This window comes from Salvia hispanica, chromosome 1 (genome assembly GCF_029641045.1).
Source record: "Salvia hispanica isolate PSC_SH4W2 chromosome 1, Shi_PSC_v1, whole genome shotgun sequence".
Classification (NCBI taxonomy): domain Eukaryota; kingdom Viridiplantae; phylum Streptophyta; class Magnoliopsida; order Lamiales; family Lamiaceae; genus Salvia; species Salvia hispanica.
The window spans coordinates 4,333,440-4,351,704 of NC_142692.1; the positions used below are offsets into that span (position 1 = coordinate 4,333,440).

The 18,265-nt window shown below is 35.9% G+C and overlaps 1 protein-coding gene across 2 annotated transcripts; it reads left to right on the plus strand.

Moving 5' to 3' along the window:
* The first annotated feature begins 10,439 nt into the window (after nucleotides 1–10,439).
* On the plus strand, nucleotides 10,440–17,034 carry LOC125222210 (protein TIME FOR COFFEE-like). Of its 2 annotated transcripts, none has more exons than XM_048124708.2 (13): nucleotides 10,440–10,822; nucleotides 10,902–11,345; nucleotides 11,430–11,575; nucleotides 11,659–11,935; nucleotides 12,017–12,401; nucleotides 12,500–12,548; nucleotides 12,633–12,731; nucleotides 12,819–13,038; nucleotides 13,135–13,204; nucleotides 13,299–13,368; nucleotides 13,464–13,808; nucleotides 13,888–16,324; nucleotides 16,461–17,034. In XM_048124708.2, exons 1-13 carry the CDS (start codon nucleotides 10,726–10,728, stop codon nucleotides 16,499–16,501), a joined length of 4,680 nt encoding a protein of 1,559 aa, XP_047980665.1. In that variant the 5' UTR covers nucleotides 10,440–10,725; the 3' UTR covers nucleotides 16,502–17,034. The 2 variants fall into 2 exon arrangements, with proteins under 2 accessions (XP_047980665.1, XP_047980666.1); XM_048124709.2 differs by having other exon boundaries at nucleotides 16,487–17,034.
* Nucleotides 17,035–18,265: the final 1,231 nt, after the last annotated feature.

An 18,265-nucleotide genomic window follows, 5' to 3' on the forward strand; every position in this document is an offset into this window, starting at 1 on the left:
TAAAGTTAATATTAGCACACTAATCACGAAAGATCCTTGTCACCTTTCCTCAGAAGAAAATTCAAAGATACAGTATTCTACAATTTGTAATTGTAACTCTTTTTCATTTTAAGCTATAGCTACTGATTTGAAAAAAATTATTGACCACTCTGCTCAGCTAATAGTGGTTGTTTTTATTTGTATTGTTTTGTATTTCCACGGGTTTTTTTAATTTTTATAAAGCTATATACCTTTATTTTTAAATGATATTAGTATTTATTTAATAGACTCATGTTTTAGATAATATAGATGCATGATTCATAATTGAAAGTGTTACAAAAAATTACAAAAATATGAGCTCATTAGGGACAAATACCATAAAACCCACTTTAATTTCTGTACCTCTTGATAAATTTATTTAGTTATTGGGCCTTGCTATTTTTATTAAGGTCGCAATTTAACTGGGCCTTTGGTTTTTCTTCAGCCTACATCGAAAAGTGAATATTTTTCCGAAATTGTGTCAAATTTAACTAAGGGAGCCCTTAGATTATACTCCCTCCGTCCCCGATTAAGAGTCATACTTTGATCTGGCACGAGTTTTAAGAAATGTAAAGAACATTTGGTTGAAAAAGTTAGTGGAACGTGAGACTCACTTTTTAATATTGGTTTTATAATAAAATGTGAGTTAAGTGAGTTAGTGGAATATGAGACATACTTACCATTTATGGTAAAAATGAAGTGTGACTCTTAATTGGGGACGGACCGAAATGGAAAAGTGTGACTTTTAATCAGGGACGGAGGGAGTACTTTATAGTGATCAAAATTTAACTAATTTTGATGATTAAGCGTAATCTATAGTGTTGTAGATTCAGTACTGAGACGACTTATATGCAATGTTTATAATGAACTCGAATCATTGTTATAATGTTGTGATAGTTGAAATCTTTAATGTCATATGCTACTTTCAATAACCATTAATTGTAGTAATATACTTAATGTTATACCGTATAATTTTCTCAATTAATTTTTTTTTCACTTGCAGATTCATTGTAATAATGCATACTGAACTCAATTCATTGTTATAACATTATCTTTATTTACATATTTAATGTTACATGTAATTTTATTTATTTATTTAAAGTTACTATTAAAAAAAAAAACTGGACTTTAATTTTTTCAAAAATTACAAACTAAAAATATTATTAGTAATAAATTTTAATGTATTAGAACCAAACAAAATGTACTAGTATAAAATAAAATAAATATACGCTAATCGAATGTTAAACAAGAGTGTTGCGTGTGTGAGAATATGTATATGTGTGGGTAATAAAGACTCATATCTAAATATCTAATCATATAATGTGTATAGTAAATTAGTATATGGTGTAATTTATCCGATGTAAAATTAATAAATAATCGGATCAACACATATCAATTCCCCATAAATCCTGTGATATTTATTAGGAGATTTAATATTTTTCACATTATAATGACGTAAACAAATGTCACATTTAGTAAATGTACAGAATTTGGTCGTGTTCATTTTCCAAATTTTCAATTTCATATAAAAATAAGAATGGGCTGATGTCTACCTATAAAAGCCCATTATTATGAGAAACCTAGAATAGACTATCCATTTTATTAAGAAAATTACTAATCAAGGGAGTACTTATTAAAGTACAGTATTTTTTAAATCCATCTGATGAATAAATAAATTCTCAGAAACCATAAATATTTTATTATTATTTTGTCTACAACCTTATAAGTTTGGGATCTGATGACTAAAATATGCATACTTAATTAATTACTGTGTCTTTATCCCACCTAATTTTTTATAATAATATAGCCAGATTGTCTGGTTCCATTATCAAAGTGGAGTAATAATATTCTATACTGCTGCTATTTAAAATAAGTAAGATCAAAATGGCCACAGATTTCAACACAATCTATAAAATAAAAAAAGCAGATAGTACAATAATATTTAAATGATACGTATATTTTAATCAATTAATAATCAATTTATGCATTCCCAGATGGAAGTGGAGATGGGGCCTAGATCAGTCTAAGGCTAGTGCCCAATTTTTAATACATTGGATAAATACTGAATATTTAAACTAAATTATGATTAAAATAGTGACGCTTGGTGTTAAAGTCGCTGTATCGCATGCCACGCTTGTCGCACTTCATGTCCATTTTTATAGTATTATTACATCTATATTTTTATATTACTAGTACTATTTAATTCAATTTTTGTGCATTGTTAAAATAGTTCAGCGACAATATTGTTAATCAGTTAAATCAAATAGTTAAGCACAAACAGAAAATAAGAAGGTATTTGGGCCTATATATGTTTGGCTATTTAATCCATAAGATTGTAAATATATATATCCACAACCAAATACTATTAACTAATCATTAAGAGCAGTGATAAACGTACATAATTGTACTTGTATAATCGAACTTTTTTGAATATTTTATATTGAAAATCATTTTATAAATATTAATTGATTTAAAATAAATTTCATACTAATCATTTTGCAACACTTCAAGAAAGATTTAAAATTTTTACTTAAATATTTGTATATTTAATAAAATATATATTTTCTACTAAATATTGTATATTAATTCAAATCATAGTCAAAATCATGCTACGATTCGACATAAAATTTCTATATCACTTCTTTGTTATTGCTACATATAATACAATAAATAACAAAACTAAATTTTAATTAAATTCACTTAAATTTAAATTTTTTTAAAATATTATGTACATGTACAATTATGTACATTTATCTTTTCCCATTAATTAGAGCATCATTATGTGATAAAAATAAATCTTAGCATTTGATTCACTTTTTTAACGGTCTCTTTTATTGGAGAAATTAAGTTTGATCCTAGAGAATCTGATCCATTTAAACCCATACCCATTTATATCATTCATACTCTCAAAATATAATGAAATAGTAAGCCTCAATCATTGAATTGTCTTATGAGATAGTATAAATAAGATTAACAAGTCAACATACTAAATAAGATTGATTCTCTTCTATAGAAAACCCAGTTCTAGAAAAGGTATAAATTGATTGGATGGATTATGTATGATACTCAATTTGGCATTGCTCTCTTTTATCTCTAATGGGTCATACCCATTAACAAAAAATAGTTAAAGGTCAACCTTTTCATATTTTTTTCTGAATTTGATTTTATTTTATCTAATAAATTCATGAATATGAAGCAACTAATAAAATGCAACTAATTCGAGGATGACCTGTTGTGCGTGTTGATGCAAACAAACATCCTATTAAAATATTAATCAAGATGATGAGAGTGATTAAATGGTAGCAATAAAATAATATAAAGTCCAACTCCCACATAAGCTTTGCTTGCCAGCCATGTTTAATACTGCTACATGTAAAAAGGGGGCATCATCTCATCTCCACTTCCACTAATTAAAAAGGAAATTGAATTAATCATATTATATTACTCCCTCTCATGAATAAAGTAATTTATCATTTTCAAGATACATTCTTTAAATAGCTAAAGCAAAAGATTGGCAAAGAACCCTATATTCTTCGATATACTCAAGACAAATTGCATTAGTTTATTAAGTAAATTAACCATCACTTTTTAAGTAAAGGGTCTGCATTATTCTCATATTCCCAATAATTTTTTAGTGCTAAATACTAAATATATATATAAGTTTCAAATCTTGATTCGCTTATAAGATTTGTTTATTTAGCATACTAGAAAGAAAAAAAAATCAGCACCTCCGAAGTTCTAATTTAGAAAAGAAAATTTCGTATGAGTACCATATATTGCTAAATAAAAAAATGAATCAATTTTGATTACCTTGTGTTGAAGTATGAAGGAAAAGTTTAACTTTGATTTTTATTACAAATGCATGCACCCACACGCGGTTATAGGAGGTGCCACGTAGGAGGAGACGACGTCAATGCTGTTGGACACGTGTCGCGTCGCGGGTGATTTTGAGATGATAAAAAGTTCACAAGCGACAAAATTAAAAGCAATGGTGGGCCCATTACCGGTGTGGGCCCGACAAATCCGACGTGGCTGAAACAGTATCATAAATAATGGCATATTATTTTAAGCGGATTTATTAAAGTGACATGCTCCATTGTGTATAAAATTACCTAACTTGTGTATTTAGTTAACAATAGAAAATAGATATGGGTGCGGGTCCCACACACCTCCGGAGAGTTGGCCCCATCTTCTCCATAAATGTAGTCCGCAATAATCAAGGATTTATAGTAGGCATGATTGTTCTCTTACAAAATTCTTTGGATAAACTCAATTTATAAGATGGATAATTGAAAGTTAAATTGGATTAAGTCGAATTATATTATGCGTGTATTCTCAAAAGATTTATCAATTTTAAAGTTATAATGATTAAGAAAATAAAATTTCAATATAATGTAATACCTCCGCTCCACTCAAGATGTCTATATTATTGAGTGACACAGAATTTTAAAAGAAATTGTTAAATATAATAAGTAGGGAAAAAATATAGTTGAATATTGTAATTGGGATAGAGGAGAGATGCGAGAGGAATTAATTTCAAATATAGAAAATGGAATGAGACTAACTAAAAATGAAATGTGAATAGCTTGAATGAGGCAGAAGGAGTATGTTGTCAATGTTACCATGTGTGTTATGGTTCTTTACTTTTTATGACGTGGAAATTATAACTAGCGACTTAGACCATCTCCAAGGGTATACTAAAACTTAAAATGTGATAGGTATTTAGCTCCAATAGTACTCAAAAACCAATCTCATTTTTGGTTTTTGAGAAAAAAATACCTATCTTTAGGTTTACACTAAACTCAAACCCAAAACTTTTTCAAATTTTGTGAGTAAAAAGAGCATAATAGAGAGAATATTCTTTTAAGTTTGAGTTTAGTGTAAATGGTTGGAGTAAAATCATATTTAGTGTGACATTTACACTAAAATGAGTTTGAGTTTAGTGTAAATGGTTGGAGATGCTCTTATACCTCCCAAATAGTACATTAAAACCTAAAATAAAATAGTCAATTATCTTTTATGATACTCCAAAATCAATCTCATTTCGGACCTTTTTTAACAAAATATATTTATTTATGGTTTTACACTAAAACAAATTGAAATCACTTTTTTAAATATTGCGAGTGGAAAAAAATAATGAATATTTAATTTAGTGTAAATGCTTGAGAAAAAATTACTATTGAATATAATATTTACACTAAAATTGATTTTCTTGAATCATTTGTTATTTAAGAAAGAGTTACTAGTCATTTAACATGTGTTTATTTATTTATTTTTTTTATTTGAAACAATGTCAGTTTAAACATCATCAAATACCCTATTTTATATAAGAAAAGATAATTAAAAAAATAAATATCATAATTTAATATTTTAATTTCAAAAATTAGGTTTGATGAATGCAAACTAGTAGGAGTAGTAAAAAGTATAGATGATATGCAACTATGAGATGCCCCCTCTGAAAAATACCTACTCCACTGATAGGCCATTCCCAACGTCCCATAAATTCCACATGCTCAACAACAAATAATTAGATATACTTGTGTGGAGTACTTCTTGTTTAGTTAATAGTTCCTCCTAAGTTGATTCTCACTAATAACAAAATATTTATTCAAATAAATAATTTTCACCTCTTTTATTTTTGATTCTACATTTTTTCCATCTCCATTTTTTTTCATCTACGTTTGTCCAGTATCTTATTGTGAGTGATTTGAAAAATGAATATTTATGTATATCAACTAAACTAAAAATGGTGTTTGCACGTGTGATCTTCAGTGTCTGTCACGTAATGGGGTGGGTGACACTATCATTCCCTTTAGCAATTGTGAAGATATTTTTGAGCTAAAGATAAGAGGTGAGAGATTCACAAGAAAAGCGAAAAAAGGATGTAGCCAATAACATCACCCAAATGCAATCAAGTAGTAGTTCAAATTCAATACCCTCTTTCTTTTTGTTTATTTTAATTCTATAAAAAAATGGTTTTCAAAAACGAAAGAATAAATAATACTCTTGCACACGTGTCTGGGAACAAAGTAGCCACGTAAGATAACTGACCACGCCACGTAGGATAACACGCAATAAATGCGACATATGTGGGGCCTACCAGTTTGAGGTAGCATACAAGTTTTGGTAAAAAATATAGCTCAGATTTTTCTGGTTTCTTTTAGTTTCTTACTTTTACTTTTTTAGGTAATTTTTAATTCCTAAAAATATGCTCACAAAATTAATTTTCCGTCTGTTTTGTGGGCCATGTTTGACTACGATTGGAAGTAGATTGAGAATTTATTATACACATAATTAATTATTTTCAACAAAAACATTTTTGTGGTTCTCTTCAATTATACTCCTTATACTACTATTTCCTTTTCTTGATGAAATAATGTTATTGATCATTTTGAACTTTAAAGATCATCAAATTGGGTTATGTTATATTAATAATGTTATCGAAAGGATTGATTTTGTAACAGTTACACCATATATTAGGAGTTGAATAATCAAGCGGTAAGCACTTAAACCTAATGTTTATGGTTTAAACAACCCTTTGGTCCTATACTCCTATTTGATTTTTTAAAGGAAAAGTCGATTATAGTTAATTTTATTACATTTGTCTTTTTGGATATGTACTAAGTTATAGTATCAGTAATAAAAAATTTAGATCCACCAAATCAAAACTCAAACTAATTTTAATATAAATATTACATCAAATAGTGATTTACTCCAACCATTTACATAAACTCAAACGTAAAAGAATATTATTTATCTATTAACTTTTTATACTTCAAAAATTTCATAAAATAATTTGGGTATGTTATAGTGCAAACTCAAAAATAGATAATTCCCTAATTGTTTGTCAAAAACCAAGATTAAAATGAGTTTGAGATACCATTGTAAGTAACTATCTTCTTATTAATTCTATCTTAAATTTTGAATAAAAATATTGATATTTATGAAAACAATTACGGGGCACATTTCTTTTAATCGTCCGATATAAATATTTTGTTACTAAACTAATTCCATTGAATATCGAAATGTAATAGTGGCGCCTTAATTTCACTTTTATCATGATATCGATATGATTATGTATGTACATTGGTAGTCATGGCAGAACTTGAGAAGATATTTACATAGTGATATAGTATTAAACAAAACAAAACATAAGATAAAGTAAATGAAGTTAACTATGTAGATTATATTATAGGTAAGGAGTAAAATTATGTTAATATATTCATTTAACTTTAATAATGAATAATTATTTGATTATTAATTTACTAAACTACATTATTTATTTATCAATTAAAAATAAGATTAACTAAATAATTAAATCAAGCTATAAATGTCTAGTTAAATAAATAAGCAATGCTTATTCTAATGAATTGCTATGATTAATTTAAGCTAAATTGAGGATGAATAAATGTACGATTAGTTATCAAATTGAGAATAAATTAAGGAATATATCAAATTGAGGATTATTTACTTAAATCAACATCTTAGTTTAGAGTTTTTTCCCAACGGAAAGTTATCGCAGCTTCCGGGGTAATATTTTGCCGGGAACCATAATTGAACTTTAAGTCGAACAACCTACATTTAAACATAAAAGTTAAAGAGGAACATATTAACAATAAAATCGAAACAAATCTTCATTGCTCATATTAATATCGACAAACTATATTGAAACCCATGAACCAAAAATATGCCAAAAATCAAACCCTAACATTAAAATCGAACCCCTGCAAACCAATTGCGACGACAACGTCATTCGGGTTTGCCCAACCAAGCCACTGATCGTTAACAATCTTACCAAATGTGCCCTTATGTTAGATTTGTTAAGAGTGTTTATATTATGTGATGTCTTCTAATCTAGTGACATGAAAAAGAAATAATGACACTTTGTGTATGTGGGGTAAATGGCAATATCATATACTGTTAAATTTTGTCTTGTTTATTGGATAGACATATGAAAGTGGGCAATACCCAAAGCTGAGTGTTACACTCTAAAATGCACTAAGATGAATGTGGGTGCACCCACCACATGTAGAGCTCCATTCGCATAAAGTTTACTTTTTAATGATCTCATTGCAAACAATTACAAGCAAATGGTTTTGTGGATATTTTATAGGTGTAAATAACAAAATATGAAAATACTTAAACAATAAATTATTTTTATTCTTTCACTGTTGGACATAATATAATGTTTTGCACTGTTGCTACATCATTGTACGCCGATGGCTATTCGATACTGACTGATCCAATGCGTGGTATGTCAACATCTTTGAATAAAAAATTCGGGTGATACCACTGAACTGAAATAATATTGCCCCAATGTTAAAAAAAAATTCGAGATCCACATATTTTTATGAGCGAAACAACTTCGAACGTCGAGTTTATTGAACATTCTCAAAATTTATTCCCTAACATAGACATATAGTTGCAATGTATAATTGATTAATATGATTTATAACCATATGTGCTGATATTAGCCTCATTAATTTTCTAACCTTAGCCTTAGGCATGTTTTTCATTTTAGATGCATAAATCCAACGTATCAAGTCGTCAATTGTTTGTGAAAAAAAATCTTAAAGAGGAACCAAAATATGTCAATTGAAGTAATTTTTTAATAGTATAAGTGCCTAAGTGATTACTAAAATCGTCTCCAAGAGTTAATTTCGAGTATTTATATGAAGATTCAAAGGTAATGGATTAGGACAAGTCACTTATCCGGTATAAAGTCATTAACTTTCAATGAACTATATTAATTATGTAACGTACATATATTTAAAGATTCAATCGAAAAGTTATCAGCATTCAAATATGCATAGACGCAATTAATTAGAGTCATAAACACAATCAAAATAGTATCTAAAGAAGTGATACGCAATTCAATAGTATTTCCTATAAAGAATTTATTTTATAAGCCTACTTTTTTCTTCATACGGTAACATTTATTTATTTTTACCACATTTAAAAACATCATCCAGACACAATATTTGAGTTGTCGTATGTAAAAGTGCCAACAATTTCTCAAATATGAAAACAAAATATTATTTCTTTGCATATTGAAGCGGCGGTGGCATGAAAGAGAATAATTTTTTGACTTTAGTGGGACTCATTACATTTTAAAAAGTTTTACCAATTTTTCCACCGCAACGTGACGATTAAGCATAAAGGAATAGTAAAATAAAATTAATAAATTATTTACCAATTAAATTAAACAATCATAAAAAATGAAAAAGAAAAAAGACAACTCGGCGGGCCCACTCACTTCTCGGAAGTTCCGTGACCGCGACTTCAGTTTTATTTGCTCGGTCTCGATTCACCACCGTCCGATATCCGGCAAAGAAACGGACGGCCCAGATCCGCTCCAGCCCCGCCACTGCCCAACCAAATATGTCTGCATCAATATGCCAGCTAGGACATATTTAATTGCCGAACCCGCCACGTCGGCACGCGATCGGACGGTGGAGATATTTCAACATCCATCCGCCAACCAAATCGCAGCCGTTGAGACTGGGACCCACGTGTCACTTCTATCAAAAAAGTAAGTACTAGCTGCTAACATACGCCCCGGTCCAACCCCAGCTAATTAATTCCACCTAAATATCGAAATCTGAGACAATAACTTACTTCTACAACTCCTACTGTATAAAAAAATGAGAAATGCATTATTTTATTATTTCGGCGAAGTTTTGATTTATTTAAAATTTGTTTTCACCTAATCAGTCTGGGCCGTAATTCTTGGGACCTTCAATTTTGTTCTTTATTTAATGGAAATGAATTTTTTATTAAAATTATATTTTATTAATGTGAACCGAAAAATAATAAAATTTGACCAGGCTTTTGCGATATTTTCTCGGTCACACCTAGATTCCTTATGATCGTCATGTTGCTTTAAATAAGGTTAGCAACCGGATATAGCCGGTCACTCCACCCTCCCACTCAATGCATGTATTTAGGCTTTTTATTTGCTTAGACATTTAGAAAAACAAATATTATTGGAGTATTTTATATTTCAATTAAGAATATCAAATTTTAGTTTTGATAAATTCGTTCTTTAATGGGATTGACTTAACAGTCCTGTACTATAAAGATCATTTACCATTTCCATGCTTCATTTTTGATTTTATATAGTAGTAAAAATACATATTTGTAGAATTTGATTTTATTATATGCTAGAGACGTAAGCAAAATGGCTTTCCCATATAAAATCAAAATCCGAAAAAAAATGGAAGCTTGAATCCAAAGACAGAAACCGACACGTAGCGGTGGTATTGGAGATTTGATAGAGTAAATACCGCCATGCTGGCGACTGAGGAGCGTCGGATGAGACCGATCTCAACGGCTGAGATCGATTGGCGTGACAAAGCAAGCTCATCTGATTTTCCACGAGGGCTTTTTGTAGATGTCAAATACTCCATTCTAACAAATGAATAGATGAAGGAGATCGTGACAGCAGGAAAAAAAAAGCTTCATTTATAGGGGTACCCAGAGAGAGAGAAAGAGCTGAATTAGAGAATTTGTGGAAGAGGAGGAGGAGCCCATTTGGGGGAGAGAAAAAGATATTTGGAGATAAAGATTGTTGTTTTATCCGCTGGATTCATTCTGAATCTTGATTTCCGGCGACCCTCTTCTTCTTCTCCGGCGAGTTACTCTGATGAGATATCTGATTGGATTTCTTCATCTGGGTCAAGCTGAGATTCTGATTCTATTCCAGTGATGGACAGGAACAGAGAAGCCAGAAGAGCTAGTATCGTCGGCTCCAATGGCTTCAACCGCCGCCGCCACCGAACCAACAGCCTTAGAGACTCTCCAGGTTTGTTTTTCTCCTTTTTTTATCAACAGATCTGCGTTTTCTCCGCTGATAATTCGAGCTTTTTTTTTTTTAATTGCAGATGAAGATGTGGAGTTGCAGGAGTCTGTGAGGTTAAGAGATAGAGATAGAGTGAAGAAAGATCGGGATCGAGAGAGGGAGAGGGATAGAGAGAGGGAAAGGGAGAGGGAGAGGGATTTGAGAGAAAGGTCTAGCCGGAGTAAGAGGAGAAGAGGCGGAGATGAGACTTCGGAAGAGAGCATCAATGATGAAGAAGATGAAGACGATGAAGTGAACAACGCCGGCGGTGTGAGGTTGCTGTCGCAGGCGGTGGGTTCCGTCCCCAACCACCACCACCACCACCATAGCAGTAGTTTTAGTCAACCGCAACCGAGCAATACTGTAAGTAGCAATCACCATCTTCAGCACAGGAAAACCTTTCCTCCTATTTCTTCAACGGCGGCCAAGGTTTCCAAAGCGCCGCCGGAAATGATGAGCGCTCCCGTTCCTAGAAAGGCACGCTCCGGTGAGCGACCGAAAACACTTTCCTCATTTTTCCGATTTGATTTTTTAAGTCAAACTTCTAATTTTTCTTCTCATTTTATTGAAGCATCCACGAAGCGGTCTCACGATTGGGTTTCAATCAGCAACAACAGCGGCGGAGAGCCGAATCATGGGAGCTCTCCGGCGGCGACGCCTGCGCCGGCGGCTCCGATGTCTCCGTCGTCTTCGAATGCTTCCATCAGAAAGAAGCTTGTTAGTGTCTGAAATCGGTCAAATAATTATTGAATCTCCAAAGATCTCTTCGATTCTTAATTCTGAACTTTTGCAATCTGCAGAAGCAGACTCTGAATAACCCCGGGCCGAAGCTGAAGCCGCCGAAAGTCGCCGTGGCGGTAGCCGCGGCTGCGTCGAAGCCAAGCTCTTCGAATCCGGAGGAGTTGGAGATTGAAATCGCGGAGGTGTTGTATGGTTTGATGACTCAATCACAAGCCCCTTCTTCGTCGAAAAAGGATGAGTCTAGAGAAATCAAGCGTAATTCATCGCCGGTTTCTAATTCCCCTTCGGCCAATAATCCCAATTTGGGATCCAATTCTGGACCCCTTTCAGCTGTCGGTAAGTTTTAAATCATGCTCTAATTAGTCTCTGCTTTCTCTAATTGAGAGTTCTAATCATCACGCTGCTATCCTTTTTCAGCTCCGAAGAGAAAGAGGCCGCGGCAGATTCCGGAGAACCCGAGCCACGGCGCTCGTAGCAGCCCCGTTCCGGCGAAGCTCGACGCAGATCAGACGCCGAAGAGCGAGATTCCATCGCCGGATAAAATCTCAGGATTCGCAGCTGAAAATGTGCACGAAATGTCTACCAATTCGGTCGATCCGCAGAGGCAGGCGCCGGTGGCGCCGGCGGGATCAGTGTCGGAGATGAAGCCTGTAATTGAAGAATTAAGGGAGAGCAATTCCGTCGCGAAGGAAGAGATAAAGTCGCCGAAGGAAAAAGAATCTCCTGTGTTGAGAGCGGCGGTTAACCAAAACGGAGATTCACCGGCGGCGGCACCTTCATCGGCGGTGGCGATTAATAAAACGTGAGTATAGAAATTTGGGTTTAGTTTTTCTTTTGAGGCGGTTGGGGTGATTTTCTCATCATTTGGCCTAATTTTGGTTATGATTTTCTCGAGCTTAGCAATTTTACGGAGAATTGGAAGGAAGAGAAGTTCGAAATAGATCTGATGGTGAGCGAAGATCAAGTTTTTTCAAGTCGTATTTTTGTTGATGAAATGGATTTCTTTTTACCGGACTTCTATTTTATTTTTCAGGCGCCGCCGCCACAAGCAAAATCATCTCCGGATAAAGAAGCAAAGATTGATCTGAGGGGTTCGCCGGTGGATCAAAAGCCTGTTGTTCCGGCCTCCGATGTACGTAGATAGAGAGGCTTTCGATTCAGATTATTGGATTTTGATGATTGGCAGCCTTTTGATTTTTTATCTGCTGCATTTCTGCAGAATTCGAAGGCGTCGAGAGATCAAGCCAACGAAAATGACAGAATTGGGGCAGGGAGTGATCAAGAAATAAAGGTGCTAGAAGAAAGGGAATCAAAGGAGAGGAATGTAGATTTGCATCTTAACTTGGAGAAGTCAGAAAGAGATGACGGTGATGGAGTTAATGCAGGAAACAAATCGCAGTTGTTGACTCCGAAACACCAGCAGCTCACTGAGAAATCTGGTAGGTTTTATATTTTGTTAATTTTATGGTTTTGGCCATTGGTGTGGAGATCTGTGGATTGGGATGTTGAGAAGTTTGAACGTTTCTTGAACTTAGGTCACTCAACGAGCTCTTTGCCATTGCCAATGTCGATGGGGAATTGGCCCGGTGGGCTTGCTCCGATGAGGTATGACTGCGTACCATTTTGCTTGAAATCGTAGATTTTTTTTTTTATGTTGGTTCTGTTCTGATGATGGCTTTTCGTTGGTTTGGGTAAGCAGATATATGGCTCCGTTGCAAGGAGTTGTGTCAATGGAGGGAGGAGGGGCCGTTGCGCCTGGAAATATTCAGGTAAGGGACTCTTTGTCCTTGTTGTGTTATGGTGGAGTAATGCTGTCCTGTGGTGGTGGATCTTTGATGATGCGTTTGTTTTCGAAATTCTTCAGCCGTTGTTCTCTCAGCCCCGACCAAAACGCTGTGCTACACATTGCCACATTGCTAGGAATATACATTACCTCCAGCAGTTCATGAAGATGAACCCCTTCTGGCCTGGACCGGCTGGCTCGGCTTCTTTGTTCGGGTCAAAGCCTTGCAATCTTAACTTCATACCAGGAATGGAGTTGCACGGGAATGTTGCGGTCAGAGGTGCTCAGGATAAGGCCCAGAACGCCCCCATTCCTGTCGGGAAGGAGAAGGGTTCTCAACCGGCCAGTACGTCAGATTCTGCTCAGGGAAAGCAGCAGATTCTTATCCAGCAAGCATTGCCTCCCGTTGCTCCTAGTAATTTGCTGGTATGGTTCCTTTTTCGTCGCTAACTACATATCTTGTTTTGGTGGAGTGTGTGTTGAATGTTTGAATTGTTTTGAGCAGGGGCCTACTTTCATATTCCCCTTGAGCCAGCAGCAATCGGCAGCACCACGGCCTAGTGGAACCAAATCTCCGGCTGCTGGGGCTTCATCCAATACCTGTAGCTCTGGTGTTACGAATTCCACTTCAGCAGGGGCAGTGAGCTTCAACTATCCGAATATGCCTTCTAATGAGACGCAGTATTTGGCAATCCTACAGAACAATGGGTATCCGTTTCCCATACCGGCGGCTGCTGTGGGAGGGCCCCCGAATTACAGGGCTACCCCGGGGCAGGCGCTGCCTTTGTTCAACGGTTCATTCTACTCATCTCAGATGATTCATCCTTCGCAACTTCAGCACGCGCAGCCATCATCCATCCAGTCGCAGTTGCTGCAAGCTCACCAAAATGCAAGCCAATCCAGTGGTGGTTCCTCAACCTCACAGAAGCATTTGCAGGGCCAGCATCCGAGAATGCAAACTGGCGGCGGCGTCTCCAGTGGTTCTGGAACTGCTAGCTTGCAAAACAAGCCGTCCCAGAAATCGCAGCCATCCCAGCAGCAGTTGCAACAGAGTCACAGCCAATATGTGCACCAATCACGGGCAAGACAACTTGAGGGGGAACCAAGTAGGGAAGACAGCCCATCAATGGCTGACAGCCGGGGTTCTCGAGTCTCTATGAACATATATGGCCAGAACTTCGCAATGCCAATGCACCCGCAGAATTTCGGGTTGATGACTCATCCTGCCACTTTGGCTGGTGTTGGTGGTGTTGCTGCTAGTGCTACGAGCGCAAGTAGTAATCATGCTGACAAGAAAGGGCAGCACGGATCCAAGTCTGGACCGGAGTCCTTGCCTGCATCACATAGCTTTGCGATGAGTTTTGGTACTGTCAATGGAGCCAGTGGTGGCCCGGGCATTGATATGGCATCCATGGCTCAGAATCACGCTCTGTTTCATAGCACCTCAGAAGCTACGAGACAGAATATGCAGATGATGGCTGCCGTTCAGGCTGCCCAGAAGAAGAATTTCCGAATTTCAGATGATGGTAAATCTGCTGGTGTCGATTCCCATGCCACAGAAGAAGAACGTAAGATCTTGACCGGAAAGGCTATGGGTGTTGGTGGTGGGCAGCAATCCATTGCGTTCACAAGGTCGGACTTGACGACTGATGGGCATGTTTCGTCGTCTATTCAGGCAAGCAACGTGATTGAGAGCTCCACACGGTCTATAAATGCCGCTGCTTCTGGTGCACCTCGCAGTTCCCGTTCCAATGCTGTGAATGTTCAGAATGCTCACAGCATTCAAGCTCAACTTCAGCAACAGCAAAATCTGCAGCTTAAGCATCAGCAACAGCAGCAGCAGCAGCAGCAGCAGCAACAGCAACAGCAACAACAGCACCAGCAGCAACTGAAGCAACACATGGCAGCAAACTCAGGTAGTCTGCAGCAGCAACTGAAGCAGCACATGGCAGCAAATTCAGGTAGTCTGCCGCAGCACATGACAGGAAATGCAGTTGGTCGACAGCAGCAGCATTTTAATTCATCTTCAACCATGGGTTTGAAGTTTCCGAGTGGACTCTCTGGCTTCCCGACAAATCTTGTCAAGAGCAACAGCAGCAGCCCCTCCCATTCCCCACAATGGAAAGGCTCTGGTAGAAATCCGACACCCCAAACCTCTTCTACAACCACTGCGACGCTAAAAAACCTTCCCCAGCAGCATTCTCAGACTCAAATATCCTTTGGAGGGAATCAGAAATCGTCAACAGGTTCTCAAGGGCATGCTCATCCAAGCAACAACCAGACTTCGTCTTCCCCTATGATGGTAGGTTCTCCCACAGCCTCTTCGGTCTCCAAAGGAGCCAGTGGGAGCCCAAGAACAGCTTCATCTGCTTCTACAAACAACAAAACAAGCCAAGGGCCATCTTTGTCAGCACAGCCAACAAAGAATGCCCCATCCGGTCCTAACCAGAAGTCTCCATCAATTCTGGGGAACCTTCATGTAGCTTCTGCCTCTTCTGGCAGCATACAGAAATCTCAAATGCAACAGCAATCTCAGCAGCAGATGCCTAAAACAATGCAGCAGCAACTATTCTTCTCAAATCCGTATGCTCAATCCCAGTCTCCGCATTCTTCCAGTAAAAGCTCAACCTCACCCGGGGTTAGTGGATATTATATGCCGCGAAGACAGACAGACCAACACCAGCAGCAGTCACCAAGTGCTCCAGTGACATCAGCTGGTGGTTTGTCTTTATTGGGTGGTGCGAACACGAATGATCCAGCTACAGCAATTGCTGCAGCCACTGCTAACGCAAAGGGCGGTGGATTGCCTTCACAGGGTATAATCCATGCACCACAGTTTGCTGCGCAGGCTGCTGGTAACCTGTTGCCAGCTGGCTTTTCGTATGTACATCCCGTTCCAGCTGCTGTTCAGGTGAAGCCTACCGAGCAGAAACAACCTGCTGGTAAGTTCTAACAAAGCTAGAAAATCGACTTTGCAACCCCATTGTAGGTTGAGAAATGTGACTTTGTTATACTACTACATATTTTAGAATGAATGGGGGGTGTGAATTTATGATTCAATTTTTACTACTTGACCAGGAAATGACAATTTAAATCCATGGCAGCCTGAGAAAAAGTGAAAGGTGCTGATGATGCTGGGTCTCAGGAGGGAGGGAAAGATGGGACAGGCACTTGCTGAAAGAATGAGGAGGTGTTGTGAAGGAAGAGGATGATGGATGGAGTTCCTACTGCGTGCTCGTGCCCCTATCATTCGTCAGGTAAACAACACGCTGATGAAATGGTGAAGTGTTTTCATGCTTTGGAAAGTCGGTGGGGAAGAATGATCAATTTTTTGGTGACGGACAAGAACAAAATTTTAGATGTTAGAAGACTGAGTAGCTTCTTGTTTTGGTTAGATAGTGGAGGTTCTTTGATCATATTTGTATCTTCCTCAACTACTCTCCTGCTTGGAAATATATTTCCCCAGGAAAAAAGAGAGAGAAAGAAAAGAAATTATTCTGAAAACCAAAAAGAAAAAAAGGAAAGATTTTAGTTTTGGATATATATGTATGTAATGGAGGGCTTGCATATGTATATGTGGTAGCTGTGTAAGATTAGCCCCACTCCTATTCTGTTATTTACTTCAATTAAATTTATTAATCTCTGTTCTACACTTGCTTGGATTCTTGATGGTGATGGTGATGGTGATGGTGATGGTGATGGTGATGCATTAATCTTCTCTGTACAGTTCTTGTTGGAAAATTGTAATGAGATTTGGATTAGGAAGTAGTATTTGCTTTGAATAGATAGATCTTGTTGGAAATTGCAGTGAGTTTTGCATTACTTTTTAGGGCCACTGTTTGTGAGGGAGATTTTTGAACTGAGATACACTTTAGAAAATGGAAGTGGTAGTGTTGGAGGAAAATTGGACCTTTTCCATTGTTGATAGTATTATCTTGTGGTCCCACTCTAATACACACCACACATGAATGTGTTTTTTATACTACTACTATTATTATTGAATTGAGAGATGAGAGAGAAAAATAAGCAGGTTGTTGAAAAGACTATGTTGTAGTACTGTTTAAACCTTAATGTATTTCATGATCTTTTTTGAATTAGTAGTAGGTGGATTGGATGATAATTGTCATATGATTTGATCTATTGTGATTTATTTATTCTTCTATTAATGAACTGCATTAAAAATTATACTCAGAAATTGTAAAAGTTTGGCTGACAGGTGAAAGATTTATTGGGCAAATTATGTTATTTGAAATTCAACTCGGAAGTATTATAAACCAAACTTTGGAGTATAAAATTTTGAAGAAAAACTTAAAAAGTCATAATAAAAAATAAAAAAGATTCAGTGCACAATCCAAAAAGCAGTCTCTCCACGTTTCTTTTTTAGCAGACATTATGAGGAAAGTTGTAATTACACTATCTGAATACAAACATATGCATCTAACCTTATCAAGTTGAGAATAATCAATAAGGAAAAAAATTGTTTAAAAAGGGGCAAAAAGAAAAAATTGTGGGCCATGGATTATTAAATATTCAGACAGCAAAATCAATAGACAAAATAGCATTTTGGTCATGAGGAAATTTTGTGGGGTTTATTTTAGATTGCATTGGTGTCAGTATAAGTCCCAAATTCCACAATTTGGTAAATAGTAGTAGTAGTAAATAGTGTGTGAGAGGTTATGGCACGTGTCCATTTTTTTATTTTTAAAGTATTTTTTAATTTGTCAATGGCTTGCGGAAATTTATTGATAAGAAAGACAGAAGATGAGGTGGAATGAAAGTTGAAATTAAGCATACACCTTAGTCATATCGGAGGATTTGGCATTTCATAATAAATAGTCATTAATTGAATTGTTAGTCTAAGTTGAGATTTGCTAAGTCGTTGG

What these genes read in the sequence shown, in the direction of transcription:
- LOC125222210 (XM_048124708.2), top strand. Translation starts at nt 10,726, where the DNA reads ATGGACAGGAACAGAGAAGCCAGAAGAGCTAGTATCGTCGGCTCCAAT. An exon ending in TTGCTCCTAGTAATTTGCTG is followed by an intron (nt 13,809 to 13,887) that starts GTATGGTTCCTT and finishes TGTTTTGAGCAG; the next exon opens with GGGCCTACTTTCATATTCCC. An exon ending in CGAGCAGAAACAACCTGCTG is followed by an intron (nt 16,325 to 16,460) that starts GTAAGTTCTAAC and finishes CTACTTGACCAG; the next exon opens with GAAATGACAATTTAAATCCA.